A 19193-nucleotide genomic window follows, 5' to 3' on the forward strand; every position below is an offset into this window, starting at 1 on the left:
AAAATTGCCCATAATGATCACCCTTTTCTTATTTGCTTGGCTAATTACATTAAGAGTGACTGACCTGCAGAGGGAGATAGATGAGTTGAAAGAGGAGGTGGAATGTCTTGTGAATGACAGCAGAAGTATGAAAGATAAGATTAGGAGAATGGAAGAGATAAATGCAAGGCGAATCAGAGTAGGAGAGAGAGAGAATTTAGGGAGTATGAGTGAGAGGTATGGGGGTGCTAGAAAAGGAGAGAATGGAAATAGTAGAAGAGAGGGAATGAGAGAGAGGTATGGGAATGCTAGCAGACGAGAGGATGGAAACAGTAAGAGAGACGGAATGAGAGAGAGATATGGAAGTGCTAGAAAAGGAGAGAATGGAAACGGTAGGAGAGATGGAATGAGAGAGAGGTATGGGAATGCTAGAAGACGAGAGGATGGAAACAGTAGTAGGAGAGACAGAATGAGAGAGGGATATGGAAGTGCTAGAAGTGGAGAAAATCGAAACAGTAGGAGAGAGGGAATGAGAGAGATGTATGGGAGTGCTAGAAGAGGAGAGAATGGAAACAGTAGAAGAGAGAGGTATGGGAATGAAAGAAGAGGAGAGAATGGAAACAATATGAGCGAGGGAATGGTAAGAGGTATAATGTATGGCGACTCAATGATCCGTGGTGTTCAAGATAGGATGCATCAGGAGTGTTTGCCAGGAGGAACAATAGAAAGGGTGGCTATGGCAATTAAGAGAGGTGAAAGGGTGGATGAGATGATTGTGATGGTAGGAACGAATGACTTGAGTGGTAATGTAAGTCGGGCAGCGAGAGATATGAGATTTTTGCTTGAGACTGTACGGAAGAAGACAGAGAGAGGAAAAATAGTGTGCGTGTTGCCTAGGTATGATAATGATGAGCTGAGCAGAAGAGCGGTGATATTGAATGGCATAATAGCGAGAATGTGTGACAAGAGAGGTCTGGTATATGTGGATGCTTGTAGTGTGTTTGAGGAAAGAGAGCAATTGTATGCGAGAGACCGTTTACATTTGAATGAGGAAGGACGTAGGCATCTGGAGAGATTGCTGTTCTGAACGAGTCAGTGTGTCCCAGGGAGGATGATAGCAGGGGTGGCCTCTTGTGGGAATGGATACTTGGGAGAAGGGAGACAATGTCAGGTAACACTGAGCCCAGTGGAGTCTAGAAGGGATAATGCTAGGTATAGAAACAATGGCATTTATATGCTTTATACTAATGCCAGGAGTATCCGGAATAAGGGAGAGGAATTGGTGGCGCAGATAGCATCAGCCTGGGAAAATTATTGCGATCACTGAGACGTGGTTGACAGAAGGGGATATAACAACAGGAATATAAGTCGCTGGGTATAGCATTTTTCGTCAGGATAGGAGGGGAAAGCGTGGTGGTGGGGTACTGCTTATGATAAGTGATGACCTATGTCCTCTAAGAGTGGAGAATTTGGAAGGAAGTGAGACAAATGATTTTGAGAGCGTATGGTGTGAGGTAGAGGTAGGCAAGACAGGATATTTAGTGGGGTGTTGCTACAGACCCAGGAGCACAGAGGATGGGGACCAGGAGATGTTTAGACAGCTAAGTTTGGCAAGTGCAAGAAGAATGATTGTTATGGGAGATTTTAACTTCAGTAGTATAAATTGGAGAGAGGAAGATGCATGTAGCAATAAGGGAATGGAATTTATAGAATTCTTGAGGGACAAATGTCTTAGGCAACATGTAACAGAGGGAACAAGAGGTTCAAAAGTTTTGGATTTGGTTATAGCATCAGAAGAGTTGATAATAACTGAGTTGACGTCTCTCCCACCAGTTGGAGAGAGTGACCATATGGTGTTGACTTGGAAAATGAATAGACATGCAGGAGTATCAAAGAGACGGGAACTTATGTGAAATTATAAGGCAGGTGATTATAATAGTCTTAGACGTCAACTTCGGGAAGTTTCATGGAAGGAGGAATGGGAAGGCCGGGATATCACTAGTGCGTGGGAAATTGTGAAAGAATATTTGTTATCAGCAATGGTAAGTTATATACCACGAGTGAAGAAGAGGACGCAATTTGGAGTAAAGTGGATGACAAACAATATTAAATAGGAATTGCATGCGAAAAAGAGGCTATGGAAGAGATATAAGGAGACAGGTGAAGAGATGTATGAGGAATATAAGACACAGGCGAGAAGAGTGACTAGTGTGGTAAGGAAAGCGAAACTGGAATATGAGAGGAGATTGGCCCTAAGATCCAAAGAAAATCCTAGGGAATTTTTTAACTATGTGGCCAGTAGGAGGAGAAATGACTGTGGAAGAATGATATTGTGGGATAAAAATGGGAATAGAGTGACTGATGCAGAGGACATAGTGGAATTGTTCAATGAACACTTTATTGGAGTATTTCATCCTAGAGGAGTCAGTTTTAATGCTAGAGGGATAGGACTGATTCGAGGTCTGGAGGTACAGGAGGACAGTGTGTTTCAGATACTGAGTACTCTGGATGTCAGTAAAGCTGTGGGACTGGATGGTATTTCACCACGAGTTTTGAGGGAATGTGCTAGGGAATTGACAGTGCCTTTAACGTGGCTTTTCAATGAACGTCTGGCCTTGGCAAAGGTGCCCAGGGAATGGAAGGAAGGTAAGATAGTGCCATTGCATAAGGGTGGTAACAGACTGGAAGTGTCTAATTATAAGCCAGTCTGTGTGTCGTTAGTAGTTGTTAAGATCTTGGAGAAAGTAGTGAGGGACCGTATACAGCATTGGGCAGATGAGGGTAATGTTATCTGTGAGAGTCAACATGGATTTGTGAAAGGACGCTCTTGTTTTAGCAATATGCTAGCCTTTTATAATAAAGTTACAAGAACATTAGATGAGGGAAAGGCATATACTGCAATTTTCTTAGACTTAGCAAAGGCATTTGACAGGGTGCCACATGATAAGCTGATATTTAAGTTGCAGCACATGGGTCTGGATGTCAGATGTCAGATTGGTCAACTGGATTCAGGATTGGCTGTCCGATAGGTATCAGAGAGTTGTGTATGGTGGAGCAGTTTCCAGGAGACAGAGGGTTACAAGTGGGGTCCCACTGGGCTCAGTACTAGGACCTATATTGTTTAACCTTTATATCAATGACATAGCCAGTGGATTTCAGGGGGATATTCAGTTGTTTGCAGATGATACGAAGCTGGGAAGGATTATTAGTAATAGTGCAGATGTGGTAGCCCTGCAAGAGGATTTAAATAAGCTAGATAGATGGGCAAATGAATGGGGGGTGTCAGTGTTAATGCAGCAAAATGTAAGGTCTTGAGGTTTCGGAAACATCGATGGGATGCTGCATACTCTATGGAAGTAGGGGAGAAGAGATCTGTGGTTGATGATTGATAGAAACCTGAAGTTTAGGGGACATATTGCAAAGGTGGTGAAGGTAACACAGAGGATTGCTGCTATTATGAGAAGGACACTGACCTGCAGAGATAAGAGGGTTATCATTCCATTGTATAAGTCTCTGATCAGACCACACTTGGACTATTGTTCTCAGATTTGGTCCCCAGGATTTGAAGGGGATAAATTAACTGTGGAAAGGATACAACGACGGATGACAAAGATGGTGTCAGGACTGTACAAGGATAGTTATGAGGATCGGCTGAGAGAATGTGGACTGCAGAGTTTGGTGGATAGAAGAAGGAGAGGTGATATGATTGAGACTTTTAAACTGTTGAGAGGTGGTTACAGGGTTGACACTGGGGAGTTCTTTCGCTTGGTTGAATAGCGGGAAGGAGTGATGACAAGAGGCCATCCCTGGAAGTTATGAAAGGAAACTGTGAGCAAGAGGGTAAGGAGTGGTTTCTTTGTGTGGAGGGTGGTTGAGCCGTGGAATGCATTGCCTGATGGAGTGGTGGGAGTGAGAACAGTCAGTGAGTTTAAAGAGTGGTATGATAGACTTTGTGTTTCTCAGGGGGGGGGGGGGACCTCCCCTCGATGAGTCTTGACAGACTTTATGTCTTAGGAAGGACCTCCCTCGATGAGTCTTTTGACTCCTTGGAGGCCTGAATAATAATAATAATAATAATAATACTATGTTCTCATCCATTCATCCTCAACCATCTCTTTGGTACCGTTATGTCGATGATGTTTTTGCTGTTTGGTCACACACTGAAGATGAACTTTCCACTTTTCTACAACCTTCACCAATGCATCCAATTCACTATGAAAAAAAGAAAACTCTGGTACTTTACTATTTTTGGACATCCTCCTTACTAAAACGTCTTCTCGTACCTTATCTACAAGCGTCTTTCGAAAATCCACTTTTACTGGCAGATACATTCACAAAATGTCTGCACACCACGTCTCAAAAATTTGGCATTCTTAAATCTCTAATTCATAGAGCACATAAAGTTTGCTCTTCCCCAATAATCTTACAACAAGAACTTTCCATCATTAAAAAGTTAATGGAATCAAATGATTACAACTCTAATCAAATCCAACAGATACGTGACCCTTATGTTCCAACACCTACAGTTTCTTCAGCAGTCCGCAGAGTTCCTATTCCATACATTCCAGGAATCTCAGAACCTATAGGTAGAATTCTGAAAAAGTATCAACGGATTCCAACATATATTCCTATCAACAAAATTTCTTCTTTATTACCTTCTACAAAGGATAAACTGTCTTCTCTATCTTTGGCTGGCATTTACCAAATACCTTGCGAATGCGATGTCTCTTATTTTGGATAAACTGGCCGTTCTTTGGAAAAAAGAATAAAAGAACATCAATATTATATTGATTATAACAAACCTCTGAGGTCTGGTCTGGCGCAGCACAGTACTGACTCTACTCATAGTGTCCAGTGGGATAAAGCAGTTCTCCTCCATAGATGCAGATTCAAATATGAACGCTTATTCAAAGAAAGTTGTGAAACTATCTTACACTGACCAAATTTAAATAGAAATGACTGTATGTCAATCTCTCTCAAAGATCTGGGAGACTTTTATTTTATGTAAAAAACTATTTATCTTAATAGATTAAATTTGTTATTTCGATTATTTCCTAGCACGTGGTAACAATTGTATTTTAATAGGTGATGAATGGAATACAGGCAAACGTTCCGTGGATCACCTATTAAAATACAATTTCCTTTATCCAACATTCCACCCCAAAATCCCTAACCACCATCCAAGCTTTTGCCAACAAGTGTAACAAGTCAGTCCACAAAAAATAAAAAATAAAAATAAAAAAATCAGCATTATATCTCTGTATCCTAAAGTGTAATGCCTTGCATTTATTAACATTAAAACTGGAACCTCGCTAATTTATTCAACTTACAAGTCTATTCAAATCTTGGAGAATTAACATTAGCACCACTCCTGATAATTCTACCTAACTATGCATCATCAGCAGATTCCCAGTCAATCCACATGCAATATCAATCATTAACAAACAAGTTAAACAGTAGGGACCAAAGAACAGAACCTTGAGGCATGCCAGTCATGCACAGCAAGTTGTGTATGATGGAGCTGTATCTCAGGAAAGAAACAGCTCCATCATACACAACTTGCTAGCATTATCCTAAGAGTGAATCCATCTAACCAATATACTATCTATTTCTACCCTCTGCAGCTTGTACACAGTACTGTCGACAGGGTGTAGCATAGAGGCAGCCTGCCTCACAGCACAGCTTAATAAGGGCACTCGTTCAGCCATATTGTGGTAGGCGACGTCGCTACGCTAACAATTCCTATTAGCGTAGGCTAACAATTCCTGTTAGCGTAGCAAGTGAGGAAAGAAGTTCTTCCAAGCTTAAACTGATTAAAAATTATTTGCTAATAGCAATGACCCAAGAAAGATTGGTTGGTCTAGCAACTATATTGATAGAGGCAGACATAGCTTATAATTTAAATTTAGAAGAGCTTATAAACAGTTTCATTGTGCGATATCCCCATAGAGCAAACATTTAATTAATATTATTACATAATCGTTTTGCATTAATATTTCTCCTGTAATAAAAACAAAATAGTAATTGGAGATTTTCTTATATTTTTGTCTTATAATCCATCAGGGGTGATATTTAATTTTTTGCCTCAGGGTGTAATCTAATCTTGCAATGGTCCTGCTTGTACACCAACTTATCAAGTGGTAATCTATCGAATGCTTTTGAAAAATCCAAGAATATCACTGTATATGATTCGTCCTTATCCAACACATTCATCACCTTATCATAAAACATAAGATTGCTAAAACAAGACCTGCCCTTCACATATACATGCTGACCATCATAGAGAATCTTATGTTCATCAATCCAATCCTGTATTCTATTTCAAATTTTACAATACTTTGATCACAACTGCAGATATACAGACCAGTCTATAATTGGAAACTTCTGTTCTCAAACCATGCTTGTGGAGAGGTATTATTTTACCTTCTTTTCACACCTTAGGAGCTTACCCACTGCAAGACTCTCATTAAATAACCAGGACAAGGGTATGGCTAACTCTTTTGCACATTCTTTAAAAATACATGGTGATATGTCAGTCATTCCCACAGCCTTATTAATGTCTAATCTGAGCAACACTTGATACACCTCCGATTCTTTCTCCTAATTCTTGCCTCCCTTCTGTGCTGCACAGCATCATTCACACCACTATAATATACACTGATGAAGTGTTCATTAAATAATTCCACTATATCATTTGCTAGAATTACTCTGCTACCATAGCTATAAACCAACATGAACCTGCCATAATTATTTTTCCTCTTGCTTGCCACATAGCAAAAAAATTCCCTTGGATTAATTTTGACCTGATTGGCAAATCTCCTCTCATATTATACTTTTTCTTTTTTAACCATGCTTGTCACTTTTCTGGCCTGTACTTTATATTCTTCATGCATCTGTTCACTGCAACCTATCTTGTAATTCCTCCATAACAACTTCTTTTGTAACACTGCTTGCCTGATTTCACCGTTCATCCATCTAACTCCTACTCTATTTATCTGCTTAACTCTTGGTATGCACTGATGCATTGCTTGTGTGAGATACTGCCTTATCATTTCCCATACGCTGTCAACATCTTTTCTACACAATTCATCAATGGCACTGGCTTTCCAAACCAGTGCCTCGTGATCACTTTCATACTTCATTGTTCATACTTCATTCACAACCACATCCTGTGAGGATATCACCAAACCTAGCACTGATAAACCTCATGTTACTTCAATCACATCATGCTTTAGACAGTTATCCCACAAAAACTCAACAAATTCATTCACTCTCATTGTTACTATAAACTATCTCTTCTTTCCAATCCACATTCCTATAAGTAAAATTTTCCATTAGGATCATCTTCCTTTTACTTGCCCAACTAATTTGTCTAAACATTTCACAATCGTTACTCTTTACATTACCTGGCCTATAACAGCATCATATTAGATATACTATTCTACTGATCTCAACTTCACACCAAACAGTTTCAAAATCTTCACATGTACTACCATTTTCCACTTAGACTCTTGAAGGACACAATTCCTCTGCTACCATTAACCATACTCCCCCCCCCTCCTCTCTTCATCTGCCTATCCTTTCAGAAAATTCTATAGCCTACCATTACATGTCTTGACAATTTGTCATCCTCAGTCAACCAAGTTTCACTTATGCCAATTATCTTTGGGCATACTGATTCAATCAATGCTATAAACTCAGCCTCTTTATTTCTGATACTCTGTACATTAGTATACAAGCAGAACAGTTCTCCACTCTTTGAAGCCATCCCATCAACACAATAACTCTTTACTCTCTCTCTCTCTCTCTCTCTGCTATAGTGCACTTCTTTCTTTGTTCTGACAGCCCCATTTCCCTGATTATGACTCTGATTTTCATTTATATTCTGGCTCAGTATTCAGTATCATTGCTCTCCTTCTCAGTTCATTATTGTCATATTATCTGGGCAACAAACTAACCATTTTCCTAATGACACAAATTATAATTAAGATTTTTTTTTGTCCCTTCCCAGGGCCAATAGATGCAACTTCTGCCTTTCCATGTTCCCAACTTCTACCCATTTTTGATGATAAGTATGATCATAACATCATCCAAAGATAGGGCATACTTTTTGACATTATACTTCTCCTACAAGCCATGGATATATATAACTATGGCAAATGATTTACCATGTTACCAAGAACAATTCAATTCAAAGGCTAATTGTAGGGCATACAAATCATCCACAAAATATCTATGATCAGCTGAGGGAATGCGGACTGCAGAGTTTGGTGGATAGAAGAAGGAGAGGTGATATGATTGAGACTTTTAAACTGTTGAGAGGTGGTTACAGGGGATTGACACTGGGGAGTTCTTTCGCTTGGTTGAACAGCAGGAAGGCGTGATGACAAGAGGCCATCCCTGGAAGTTACGAAAGGAAACTGTGAGCAAGAGGGTGAGGAGTGGTTTCTTTGCATGGGGGGTGGTTGAACCATGGAATGCATTGCCTGATGGAGCGATGAGAGCGAGAACGGTCAATGAGTTCAAGGAGTGGTATGATAGACTTTGTGTTTCTTAGGGGGGGAGGACCTCCCCTCAATGAGTCTTGATAGACTTTGTGTTTCTTAGGAAGGACCTCCCACGATGAGTCTTTTGACTCCATGGAGGCCTGAATAATAATAATAATCTCTTCCTGAAATCAATGACAAAGCACTAACAACAGACTCTGGCAACCCATTCCACTCATTCACTACTCTTCAAGTGAAAAATCTAGTCCTCACACCCTTGCTAACCACATTCTCACTCAACATTCAGGGATGACCCCCATGCTTTGTTCCTTCTAGCCAAGTGCTGAAATATTTCCTCTGCATCAATCCTAGAAAATAGTCTTATTAAATTAACTGCTTATATCATGTCCACTCTTCTCATACAATTTTGGATGCACAGAAACTGAAAGCAGTTAGCAAATGTGTCTAAGAGTGATCAACAGGTAATCAATATAGTGTTTCTTTTCAGCTCTGAAAATCATTAAATCAGATTTGAAAGCATCAATGAAAGAGGACGTGCTTGAGGTAATCTTGTTCTTAAGGATGAACTGCTATACGTAATTAAAATTTTGAAAATTCTGTTTTTAAGGGAATTAAAGTTAATTTGCATGTTTTAATATGGCAAATATAAGTCAATGTTTTTTCTATAAATCAATAAGTTGTTTTCAATTCATAATTCATTCATTTTTGTTCCTTTTGTTTATTAAACTAAAGGTCAAGTTAATTGTGTACTTTTAGCCTATAATGTAAACATCATTCTAATAGTGTTTTTGTTCGTCAGCTGGGTATGATCATTGCTCACTTCAACAGTTCAAAACTAAATTAGGATTTTGATAAATTAAATTAGCCACAGATAGAGCTACAAAATATTCTTCTGACTCCACAGCCTTGGTATTAACATGGCTGTGGAGTCAGATTCCATTCTATTCTATATAATTTCTAAGTTGTAGTAGCATCTTGGTGGGACGAACCTTAAAACTTTTAATAGTGTGGTTTTTAAAAGTTTTAAGGTCCGTCCCACCAAGATGCTACTACAACACAGAAAATGATGTGAAAAAACTTGACTAATCTGCAGACAGTCCAAGCTAAATCTGTGTGTGTGTGTGGGGGGGGGGAATGCTTAGTGCATCTAACATCAGTGGATAATCATGTTGTAGGAAGATAAATGATCCAAAATACCTGACTCATTTATTGAAAACTGGGAATGTATGCCAGGTAAACTGAAAAGTGTGATCAATGCCAATGGAGAACCCACATTCTGTTATGACAGATGCAATTTAGGTTTTTCCTGAAATGTAATGCTGCACCAATGTTTATTTTATCATAAAATAGATCAAAGATTAGGTGGATAAATAAGGTAGGTAAATGGTGGATAAATATGGATGAATGATGAGATTAAAAAAAGAAACCTGGAAGAAGTCATTATGGTGGAAGATAATAATGAATTTCAAAAGTAAAGTATAAAAGAACTGGTTGGGAAGGTGACAAATCTGGGGAAAGAACAGTATGAGCAGTATTTAACCATTCAGGTCAAGAAAAATCCTATGGAGTTCTCGTACATTGCTCAAAGAAAAAAGACCAAGTGTAATGTAATGATGCTGGTTAATGGTAATGATATTCCTATAATTCATGTTATATGAATTACATAAAGTATATAGTCAAGGTATCTAATAAGCATAAATACTTTAATGAAAATTAATTAAGGTATTCTTGCTGGTGAAAGTAACTGCATATGAAGCTTGAATTAGAAGAATTGTTAAAGAGAGGACTAGAAAGAAGTAAGCAAGCAGGAAGTATTTGAGGTCTTAAGTAAACTCAAACATATGACATATCACTGTGTTTAAGAGAATGTTCCAGAAAATAAATGGTGCCGTTGACTTGCTTGTTTAATGTTGAAAAACTGAGGCGTCCAATTAGAAGTTGGTAGCTTGGATGCAACTAATCAATAAAGTTTTACAGTTGGAAGCCTCAATTCTTGTATTAAATAACAATCAAAGGTATATATGGAATCAGCAAGGTTTATATAGAGAAGCAGTGTCTCCAGAAAGGAACATGACAAAAGGTTCTGTCTTGGGACACTGCTATGTAACGTCCATGCTAATGATAATGGAGGAAGTTTAATGGTGGATATGCATTTATTTAGAGATGAGTTGGAAATAGGATATGAACAAACTGAACGTATGGATATATAAGTGTTACTACAGTTTTTAATTGATACTAAATGTAAAGTGCTATTTGGAAGGCAAGGATGGAATGGCTTTCTTTAATTGTCATGGATATATTGAAGGGAGATGGAGGAGTTAAGAGATCTAGAAGTGATAGCAGACAAAGAACTGAAATTTAGGGATATACAGCAAACATTTCAAGGACAGCACAATGGCATATATTAGGTGATGGAAGTTTTTTCACTTGCCTATGCTACCAATTATATATTTGGTTTAATCCTTTATCCAAGTGCAAGCAAACAAAGTTTGTGCCTGAAGTATTTTCTGGGCTGGGGCAACTCGTGGCAAAGGTGGTATAAGTTCTCATCACTTGCCTCAAAGCACATCTCCTTACAGACATGTATAATGCTATGCATTAAGGGAAGGGTAACTACCCAGACCAGTTTTGACCTTTATTGAGATCTCATCAGTGGGAGCCAGACCCAGAGGTGGTGATACTAAGGTGGAAGTAATGGAGAAGTCATATTTCCATATGCCAGTTGCCAAAAGGTGTCAAACCTTATTATTAAGTGATGAGAACTTATACCACCTTTGCCATGAGTTGCCCCAGTCCTGAAAATACTTCAGGTGCAAACTTTGTTTGCTTACGCTTGGATAAAGGATTAAACCAAATATATAATTGGTAGCATAGCCAAGTCAAAAAACTTCCATCAACTTATCTCTAATCCAGAGAATTTTAACAATAAGGTTTAATGAAGGGTTGGTTAATTGAAAGGTTGTTGTTTGCAAGTTTACAGAAATTTGTAATCTGTTTTTCTATGAGAAACTTTAACATGCCAAAAAAAATCAAAAGCATTTAAAAAAAAAAAAAACAGTATTTCCCTATAAGACCAAAGATGATGCTATATAAATTTAATTTTTTAATACTTTACTAGAGCAAGCAGTTAAATGTTTTGGCAACTGTCATATGGAAATATGACTTCTCCATTACATCCACCTTAGCATCACCACCTCTCAGTCTGACTCCCACTGATGTGCTTTTGCGCAGAAGTGATCCCTTTCCTTGAGGTATGAGAGGCTCTACTTGGGGCAGGTTTTTGCCTGTCTCAGAGTGGGGGCCACTGCTGAGATTATGGCTCCGTGTGGTGGTGGTGGGGGTGAGCCTGCCACTGGATAGAGTCAATGCTGAAAAGTTCTTCTCGGTGACAGGGTTAGCCTCACTGAGTGGAACAACGCTGAGTTGGATTGGTCTGGGAGACCACCTAATTTTTAGAGAGGTCTTTACTTAAACAGCACCTCAATAAAGGTCGAAACTGGTCTGGATAGTGACCCTTCCCTTAATGCATAGCATTATACATGTCTGCAAGGAGATGTGCTTTGCATTATGGGATACTAAGGCAAGTGATGAGAACTTATAACACGTTTGCCAGAAGTTGCTCAAGTCCTGAAAATACTTCAAGCACAAACTTTGTTTGCTTACACTTGGACAAAGGATTAAACTAAATATATAATTGGCATATATTAGGAGTATACTAATGAGGAGGAAACTGTTTCAATGTGCAAGGCCTTAATCTAGCCATATTTGAGCTACTGTACACAGACTGATTCATTCAGTGCATATTAGTTTTTGAGATGGAGTCATTTTAAAAAATTTCCAGGAAAGAGTGATTAAAGTAGTGTCTGGTCTCTGGATTGTTGGGCATGAGTGTAGATTGAGGGAATACCATCTACAGAGCATACAAGATATGAGGAAGAGGAGGGTAATATGACAGAGATGTAAAAGTTTGTGACAGGTTTGTACTAGGTTGCTACAGAATAAACTATTCAGTAAGTTGTATAAGGATAGTGTGAGCAAAAATTTATTTTTTTTATTATTTATTTATTTAATTTTTTTTTAAATTTATTTTTTTGAGAATGGTGAGTATGTAGATTGCATGCTAAAGAATCATTGCTATCTGACAAAATGTCAGATAGCAATGATCACCTCCCATGAAACTTGTGACTTTTTGTAAGTATGATGACAATAATATTAGAGAAATCTTAAATAAGAATAAAAAAATTATCTATTAAATAGATGTTTAATACATGATGAGTAACAATTGATTTTTCAATTCACGGAAGTCAATACTGCAGAACACAATTATAGCAAATGTAACGCATTATATGTATACAGAAGCAGCACTTAAAAAATGAAGAAAAATATTCAATGAAAAAAACTAACCTTCACATTTAGGAACAATACCACTCCAGCGACCATTTGCCATACAAGAACGGTTTTTTTGTCCATTTAATTTATAACCTGGGGAGCAGGAGTATAAAACAGTACTATCCAAATAGGTATTATCATTGTGATAAATAATTTCTCCTTTTCTTATTCTTCTTAATCGTCCACAGTCTATATCTGAAAAAAAAAAAACATAAGAAAAACATAAAAACAAGTTTTCCTTGTCACCATATACTAATGAGATTTTAACAGTTTTTAGTGATCAAATATAATATTTGATCATGACAAAAGAGAAGAGTAATAAAAAGTGAAAATTCACTATAATCAATATGAATGAGCAGCTTAATTGCCACATTAAAAATTAATAATGTTATGTGATTCAAATGACATTGTATTATTATTTTTTAAATAATTTTGTATAGTGTGGAGGTTAGTAAATTTTCATTGCCTGGTGTGAAACCACATTCCTGACTATTGAAGGCATGAGGTGAAAAAGTACCATGACTGGTCTCTAGAGCAGGATTTTTGTATTATCTAAGACTTAGCTTACACAACGATCGTTAATGCATCATTACTGCATTACAACTTTTCATGGATGTAATTTGCATTAAAAATTCAGCTAAGTAATGCTTAACCTGAAATAATTTTGATATATCTTGATAATTTTTTATCTTTTTTTTAATCCTTTGATATATCTTGATAATTTTTGATATATCTTAATAATTTTGATATATATATATATATATATATGTTTAATCAATTATATAAAGTTGTGTAGTGTTGGAAAGAGCTCCAGAAAGATAAGTGCCATTTTGAGTAATAATTGGCAATATTTCATGAATCCCACTATTTATTTTTGATAACAAAGTGTGTCTGCATGATTTTTGTTGTGATTTATTAATTAAAATTGCCTTCTTTAAATATAACACAATGACAGTACAGACTTCCATTGTAACACAATTGAACATTGCAACTAGGCAAGTGCTGCGAAAATCAAGTGGAATTAATTATTATTATTATTATTACATGACACCTCCAGGGTGTCCAAAGATTCATCGAGGGAGGGCACTTACTCCAAAACTTTCGTTTCCACCAGTCAGTCCACCAACTACAACGAACCGCAACTACGTTCATCATCCACACCAACGCCATCTACCGCCGATCACCACCACCACTAGTATTTTCACAGACAATCACAAACATCCATGCCCACAGCATCCCATTAGGATATTATCTTAATGACAGACTTTTCAAAAATGATTCAATGTCATAAGTGTAATATGTATGCATGGCAGAGTGCAAGAGATGTGTTTGTTTAGAGAGAAGAATGAATGGGAGATGAGAAAAAATATGGATTTGTAATAGGTGCAATATATTATTAGACCTTCTATCTTTTCAGTCTGTTTCCCACTGAATGGGAAACAGACTGAAAAGATAGAAGATGGCATAAATGAAGGAAATGGAAATGAAACAAAAGCTAGTGAAACTGAGGGAGTGAAAGAATGCAAGAATGTGGAAGCAAAAATTAATGATAAGGGAGCAAAATAAAGTATGAATGAGGGAACGGAAATAAGGTACGGCAGAACATGAGGTAGCAGGACTGCAGGAGTGACAGTGAGTGAAATTGTTGGAATGCAAGATTTGATGAAACAGTTATTGAAAATGAAAAGTGAAATGAGGAATATGCAAATGATGTTAGACATTTAGTGGAAAGTAATGAAAGTGTGCAAAAAGGTGACAAGTGACTCCAGGATAGCAGTATGTGGAGATTCCATAGAGGATTAATTAACGAGACAGTCCATAAGATCTGCTATCCAGGATGAGTAAGATAATTCAGCTGAGATAATGAGTTGAATAGTACATCCAACTAAATACCTCTTCCTGTCAACCTCCACCTCACACCACACTACCTCAAAATCATTTCCACTATTTTCCTCTTTCATGTTTACCTTATGTGAACATAATTCCCCAGCTATCATCAACAGCTCTTCTCCTCCCTTCTTGTGCTTTCCACCCTCATGAAAAACACTGTACCCTGTGGAATGATGTAGGATTTGTTGGATCTGTGGTCCATTTCCATTCCCATTAGGATATTATCTTTATTCAACCAAGTTCCACATATTCCAACAATTTTGGGGCAAATAAACTCAATCAGTGAGCAGAAAAAAATGGACATTAATAAAGAAATAGCGCATTTAAATGTTATCCTACACAGGACAAAGAGCGAAATTAAAAAATTGCAGAAGCAGAAAGAGATTAGCAGGACTGAAAAGAAAAGGAAGCAGGTGGTTCAAAGTAACAATAAAGACCTAGTGAACAAACAAGAAAAACAAGTTAAGGAGAAAATTACATATGGAGACTCAGTGATCACAAGAGTACTTAATGAAAGGGTGGCAAAATTTTGTTTCCCCGCTGCAAAAATTCACGATATCAGTCATGCCACTGGGATGCAAAATGGTAAGTCAAAAGAAATGATTGTCATGGCTAGCACAAATTATTTGAGAAGCGAGAAGTATTCTATTAGGGAGGATGTACAGGAGTTGTTAGAAGAGGCAAAACTGAACGAGAAGAGCAAGAAGGTGAAGTTGTAAGTCTCCTACCACGCTATGATAGAGGCAGACTGAGGAGGAGGAGGGCATTGCTAGCTAATGAGTCTATACATAGGTTGTGCAGAAGGAATGATGTAGAATTCATGGATCTGCAGTCTGTGTTTGAGAGAAAGAAAGATTTCTACAATGCTGATGGACTGCATCTAAATGATTTTGGTGTTAGGGGTCTTTGTTCGAACAGCATACTTCAGCACACTGTTTGAACAAATTCAGTCTTGCTGCCTCTCGTTCTGAAACATCTTACTTCAGTTTCCTCACTCATATTTCCTTTTGCTGCCTTATCACTTATTTTTCATTCTTGCATTCTTTCACTCCCTTAGTCTCATAACTTTCATTCCATTTCTGTTTCTTTTATTTATGCTAACATTCATTCCTTCACTCTGTTTCGCACTCATTAACTCGTAGTCTAACAAAATGTTTCTACAAAACTTTCTACAAATCAATATTTTCTCTCATCTCCTGTTCAGTCTCTCCACAAATACATCTTTCACATTTCACCATGCATATATGTTGTACTTATGATGTGGAACCATTTTTGAAAAATCTATGTCATTAAGTGCATTTGATTTTCAAGCTGCTTGCAACTCACCCTGTTGACCTCGTGTGTACCACCACTGTGTCCTGTTCAAGGCAAGATTCAAAAATTCTATTAAAAAAGTCAGTAACAAATCCACAAGGCCAATAATCAGGCAGACACAATAAGTTATCAAAAATGAACAATATATAAACAATAATATAAAGAACATAAACAATGTAGACAATGCAGACATCTTGTCTGCATTGTGAATCAATTTTAAGTATTTCAGTTAGATTTTTATTAATTCCATGCAGTCAGAGCACAGATATTGTGTTAATTAATTTCAGATACTTGTCCAACTGAAACAAAAGCTGGGAATTTTTTGTAAAAATTCTATGTAACAAATTAGAACAAAATCCATCCAGCAGAGAGACCTGAGATAACTTCCATAATAATAATAGATCTTTTATTTTGTGAAATGTACTTAGAAAAGGTACATTTCAGAAAAAAGTACACAGTATTTTATTTAATGAAGCAAACATGAGTATTTCTGATACTATTAACAAAATAGTCTACCTCTATATATAACTTACATTTACAGCTTGGTATTTCTTCTGACCACTTGCCATTCAGATCACATGCTCTTTCTGCAGAACCAATCAGGAGGTGTCCCTTCTCACATAAATAAGTAATTTTAGAATGAACAGTAACTGAATTTCCTCTTATATGAGCTCCTGGTGGTATTTCTGGTTCTCCACAGCTGATTACTTGAAAAGAAAAAAAAAAAAGAAAAAAAAGAAAATAAATATTAACAGCAACAACAATAATAAAGATATAGTTCTGAATATTAGAGCTTTTATGGAACTTCTATAAAGAAGTTCCCATTGCCAAAATTGTGCAGGTAACACAAAGAATTTGGGAATGATGCACAGGAAACTGACTTGTAAAAGTAAGGAGATTCTCGTTCCATTGTATAGGGTTTTGATTAGGCCACACATGGACTACTGTGCACAGATTTGGTCACTTGGTTTTCAAAAGGATGAAGAGATGTTGGAAAAGGTAGAGAGGCGACTTAGTAAGGTAGTTTCTGTCGGGATTTCAAATATGAGGAAGGGTTGAGATGATTCTATTTACAGTCTAGCGGATAGGAGGAAGAGGGGTGATATGATAGAAACCTACAAGTTAGTAAAGGGTTGTTATAGGATCAATGTTGAAGAGTTTTACAGAAAACGGTGGGAGATCAGGGGAGAATGAGAGGTCATCCCTGGAAGCTGTATAAGGAGGGTGTGAGCAGGGGAGCAAGAAGCAGTTTTTTTTTTTTTTTTTTGCATGCAGAGTTGTGAATGATTGGAATGCCTTGCCTGAGAGGGTAGTGTCCGTAGAGAATTTGAGTGTGTTTAAGGCACGGTATGTTGAGCTGTGTGTATGACAAAAAGACCTCCTAGATGAGTCTTTGACTCTATAGATTCTTAGGATAATAATAATAATAATATTAATGTCCATATTAATGTACCTTTTTTTTATCTAGTTATAACCTATAACTAGACAAAAGTTATAAGTTATAACCTAAAATTATGAGTAATAAATTAATTTTCTTAAATCTGCATAGCTATAAAAATCACTCTTTGCAGAAGTTTAGGTGTCTACTGCCTAGAGAGTAGACACGCTAAACAAATATGCCTCTACAACTTGATGACATCAGCATCAGTTCACCCAGCCATGTAGGTTAAAAGGAACTAATCAAAGTGTATTAAGTTGCAATGGGTTAGAGTAATATTGAAGACGAGATGTTGGAGAAATTATTATTATTATTATACTGAATCTCCATGGAGTCTGGAAACTCATCGTCAAAGACTCACACTAACATTTATACACACAAAACCGATCTTACCTCTCCTTAAACTCATTCACAATTCAGGCCTCCATGGAGTCAAATGACTCATCACGGGAGGCCCATCCTAGAAAACATAAAGTCTATCATACCACTCCTTGAACTCATTGACCACTTATGCTCTCACCACACTATCAGGCAATGCATTCCACGGCTCAACCACAGTATCAGGCAATGCATTCCATGGTTCAACCATCCTTCATGCAACGAAACCATTTCTAACCCTCTTGTACACAGCTTCCTTTCATAACTTCTAGGGATGGCCCCTTGTACTCGCTCCCCCCCCCCCTGTTCCACCAAGCAAAAGCATTCCCCAGTTTCAACCCTGTGACTACTTCTCAACAGTTTAAAAGTCTCAAATCATATCACCTCTCCTTCTTCTATCTACTCAACTCTGAAGTCCACATTCCCTCAGCCTATCTTCATAACTAACATTGTTATCTGCCTCTGCACCCTTTCCACAATTTATCTCTTGCTTTTTTCTACTTGTCTATGTTTCATTTTGCAACATCCAAGTGACTCTGATGTTATTTTACACATTTTGCAATATATCTAATGAACATCATCATCATGTCTGTCATCACCCCAAAATCCTAACCTCATTCCTTGCAGTGTAGTTTTGTTAATATAATATAATAAACAACTTTATTATTATTATTATTATTATTATTATTACAGGTATCTTCATGGAGTCAGTAGACTCATCGTGAGAAACTCAAGCTATCAAAACAATATCTATCATATTTCTTCTGGAATTCATTTACAGACGAAGAACTCAGAAGTGAGTCAGGCAATGCATTCCACTCATTCACCACCCTCCAGACGAAAACCCTTGTTCTCACATCCTTGTTAACCACACTTTTCCACACTGAACTGACATCATTACCTTTTGCCCATTTTGCCAGCTTATTTAAATCATCCTGCAAACTCTCAACATCAGCTTGATTTTTTATTGCACTACCTAACTTTGCATCATCAGCAAACAACTGAATATCTCCCTTTAATCCATTTCCTATATCATTTATGTACAAATTAAACAATAATGGCCCAAGTACAGAGCCCTGAGGCACACGGTCATCTGCTCATCCTGGACTCTGTTCCTCCATACACCACTTGCTGGTATCTCTCCCTGAGCCATTCTCTTATCCATATCACCAGTTTAGTATCCATCCCTATATGCTCTAATTTGCGTAACAGTATTCCATGTCAAGAGCCTTAGCAAAATCCAGAAGTACCACTTCTGGATTTTGCTATTCTATTATAAAAAGTTAATAAATTGCTAA

General features: G+C 37.4%; 1 protein-coding gene across 1 annotated transcript in view; it reads right to left on the reverse strand.

Moving 5' to 3' along the window:
* LOC150107321 (E-selectin-like) overlaps window positions 1-19193 on the reverse strand; it is a 280274-nt gene that overhangs the window by 109477 nt on the left and 151604 nt on the right. Inside the window, exons 13-14 of the mRNA XM_090391789.1 lie at window positions 16613-16786; window positions 12891-13070 (exon numbers count right to left, since the gene is read on the reverse strand). Coding sequence (XP_090247915.1) covers window positions 12891-13070; window positions 16613-16786 — 354 coding nt within the window. The remainder of the gene's footprint in view (window positions 1-12890; window positions 13071-16612; window positions 16787-19193) is intronic.

Source organism: Typopeltis vanoorti, chromosome 4 (genome assembly GCF_054136105.1).
Source record: "Typopeltis vanoorti isolate ZY-2024b chromosome 4, IOZ_Tvanoo_1.0, whole genome shotgun sequence".
In the NCBI taxonomy this organism is placed as follows: Eukaryota; Metazoa; Arthropoda; class Arachnida; order Uropygi; family Thelyphonidae; genus Typopeltis; species Typopeltis vanoorti.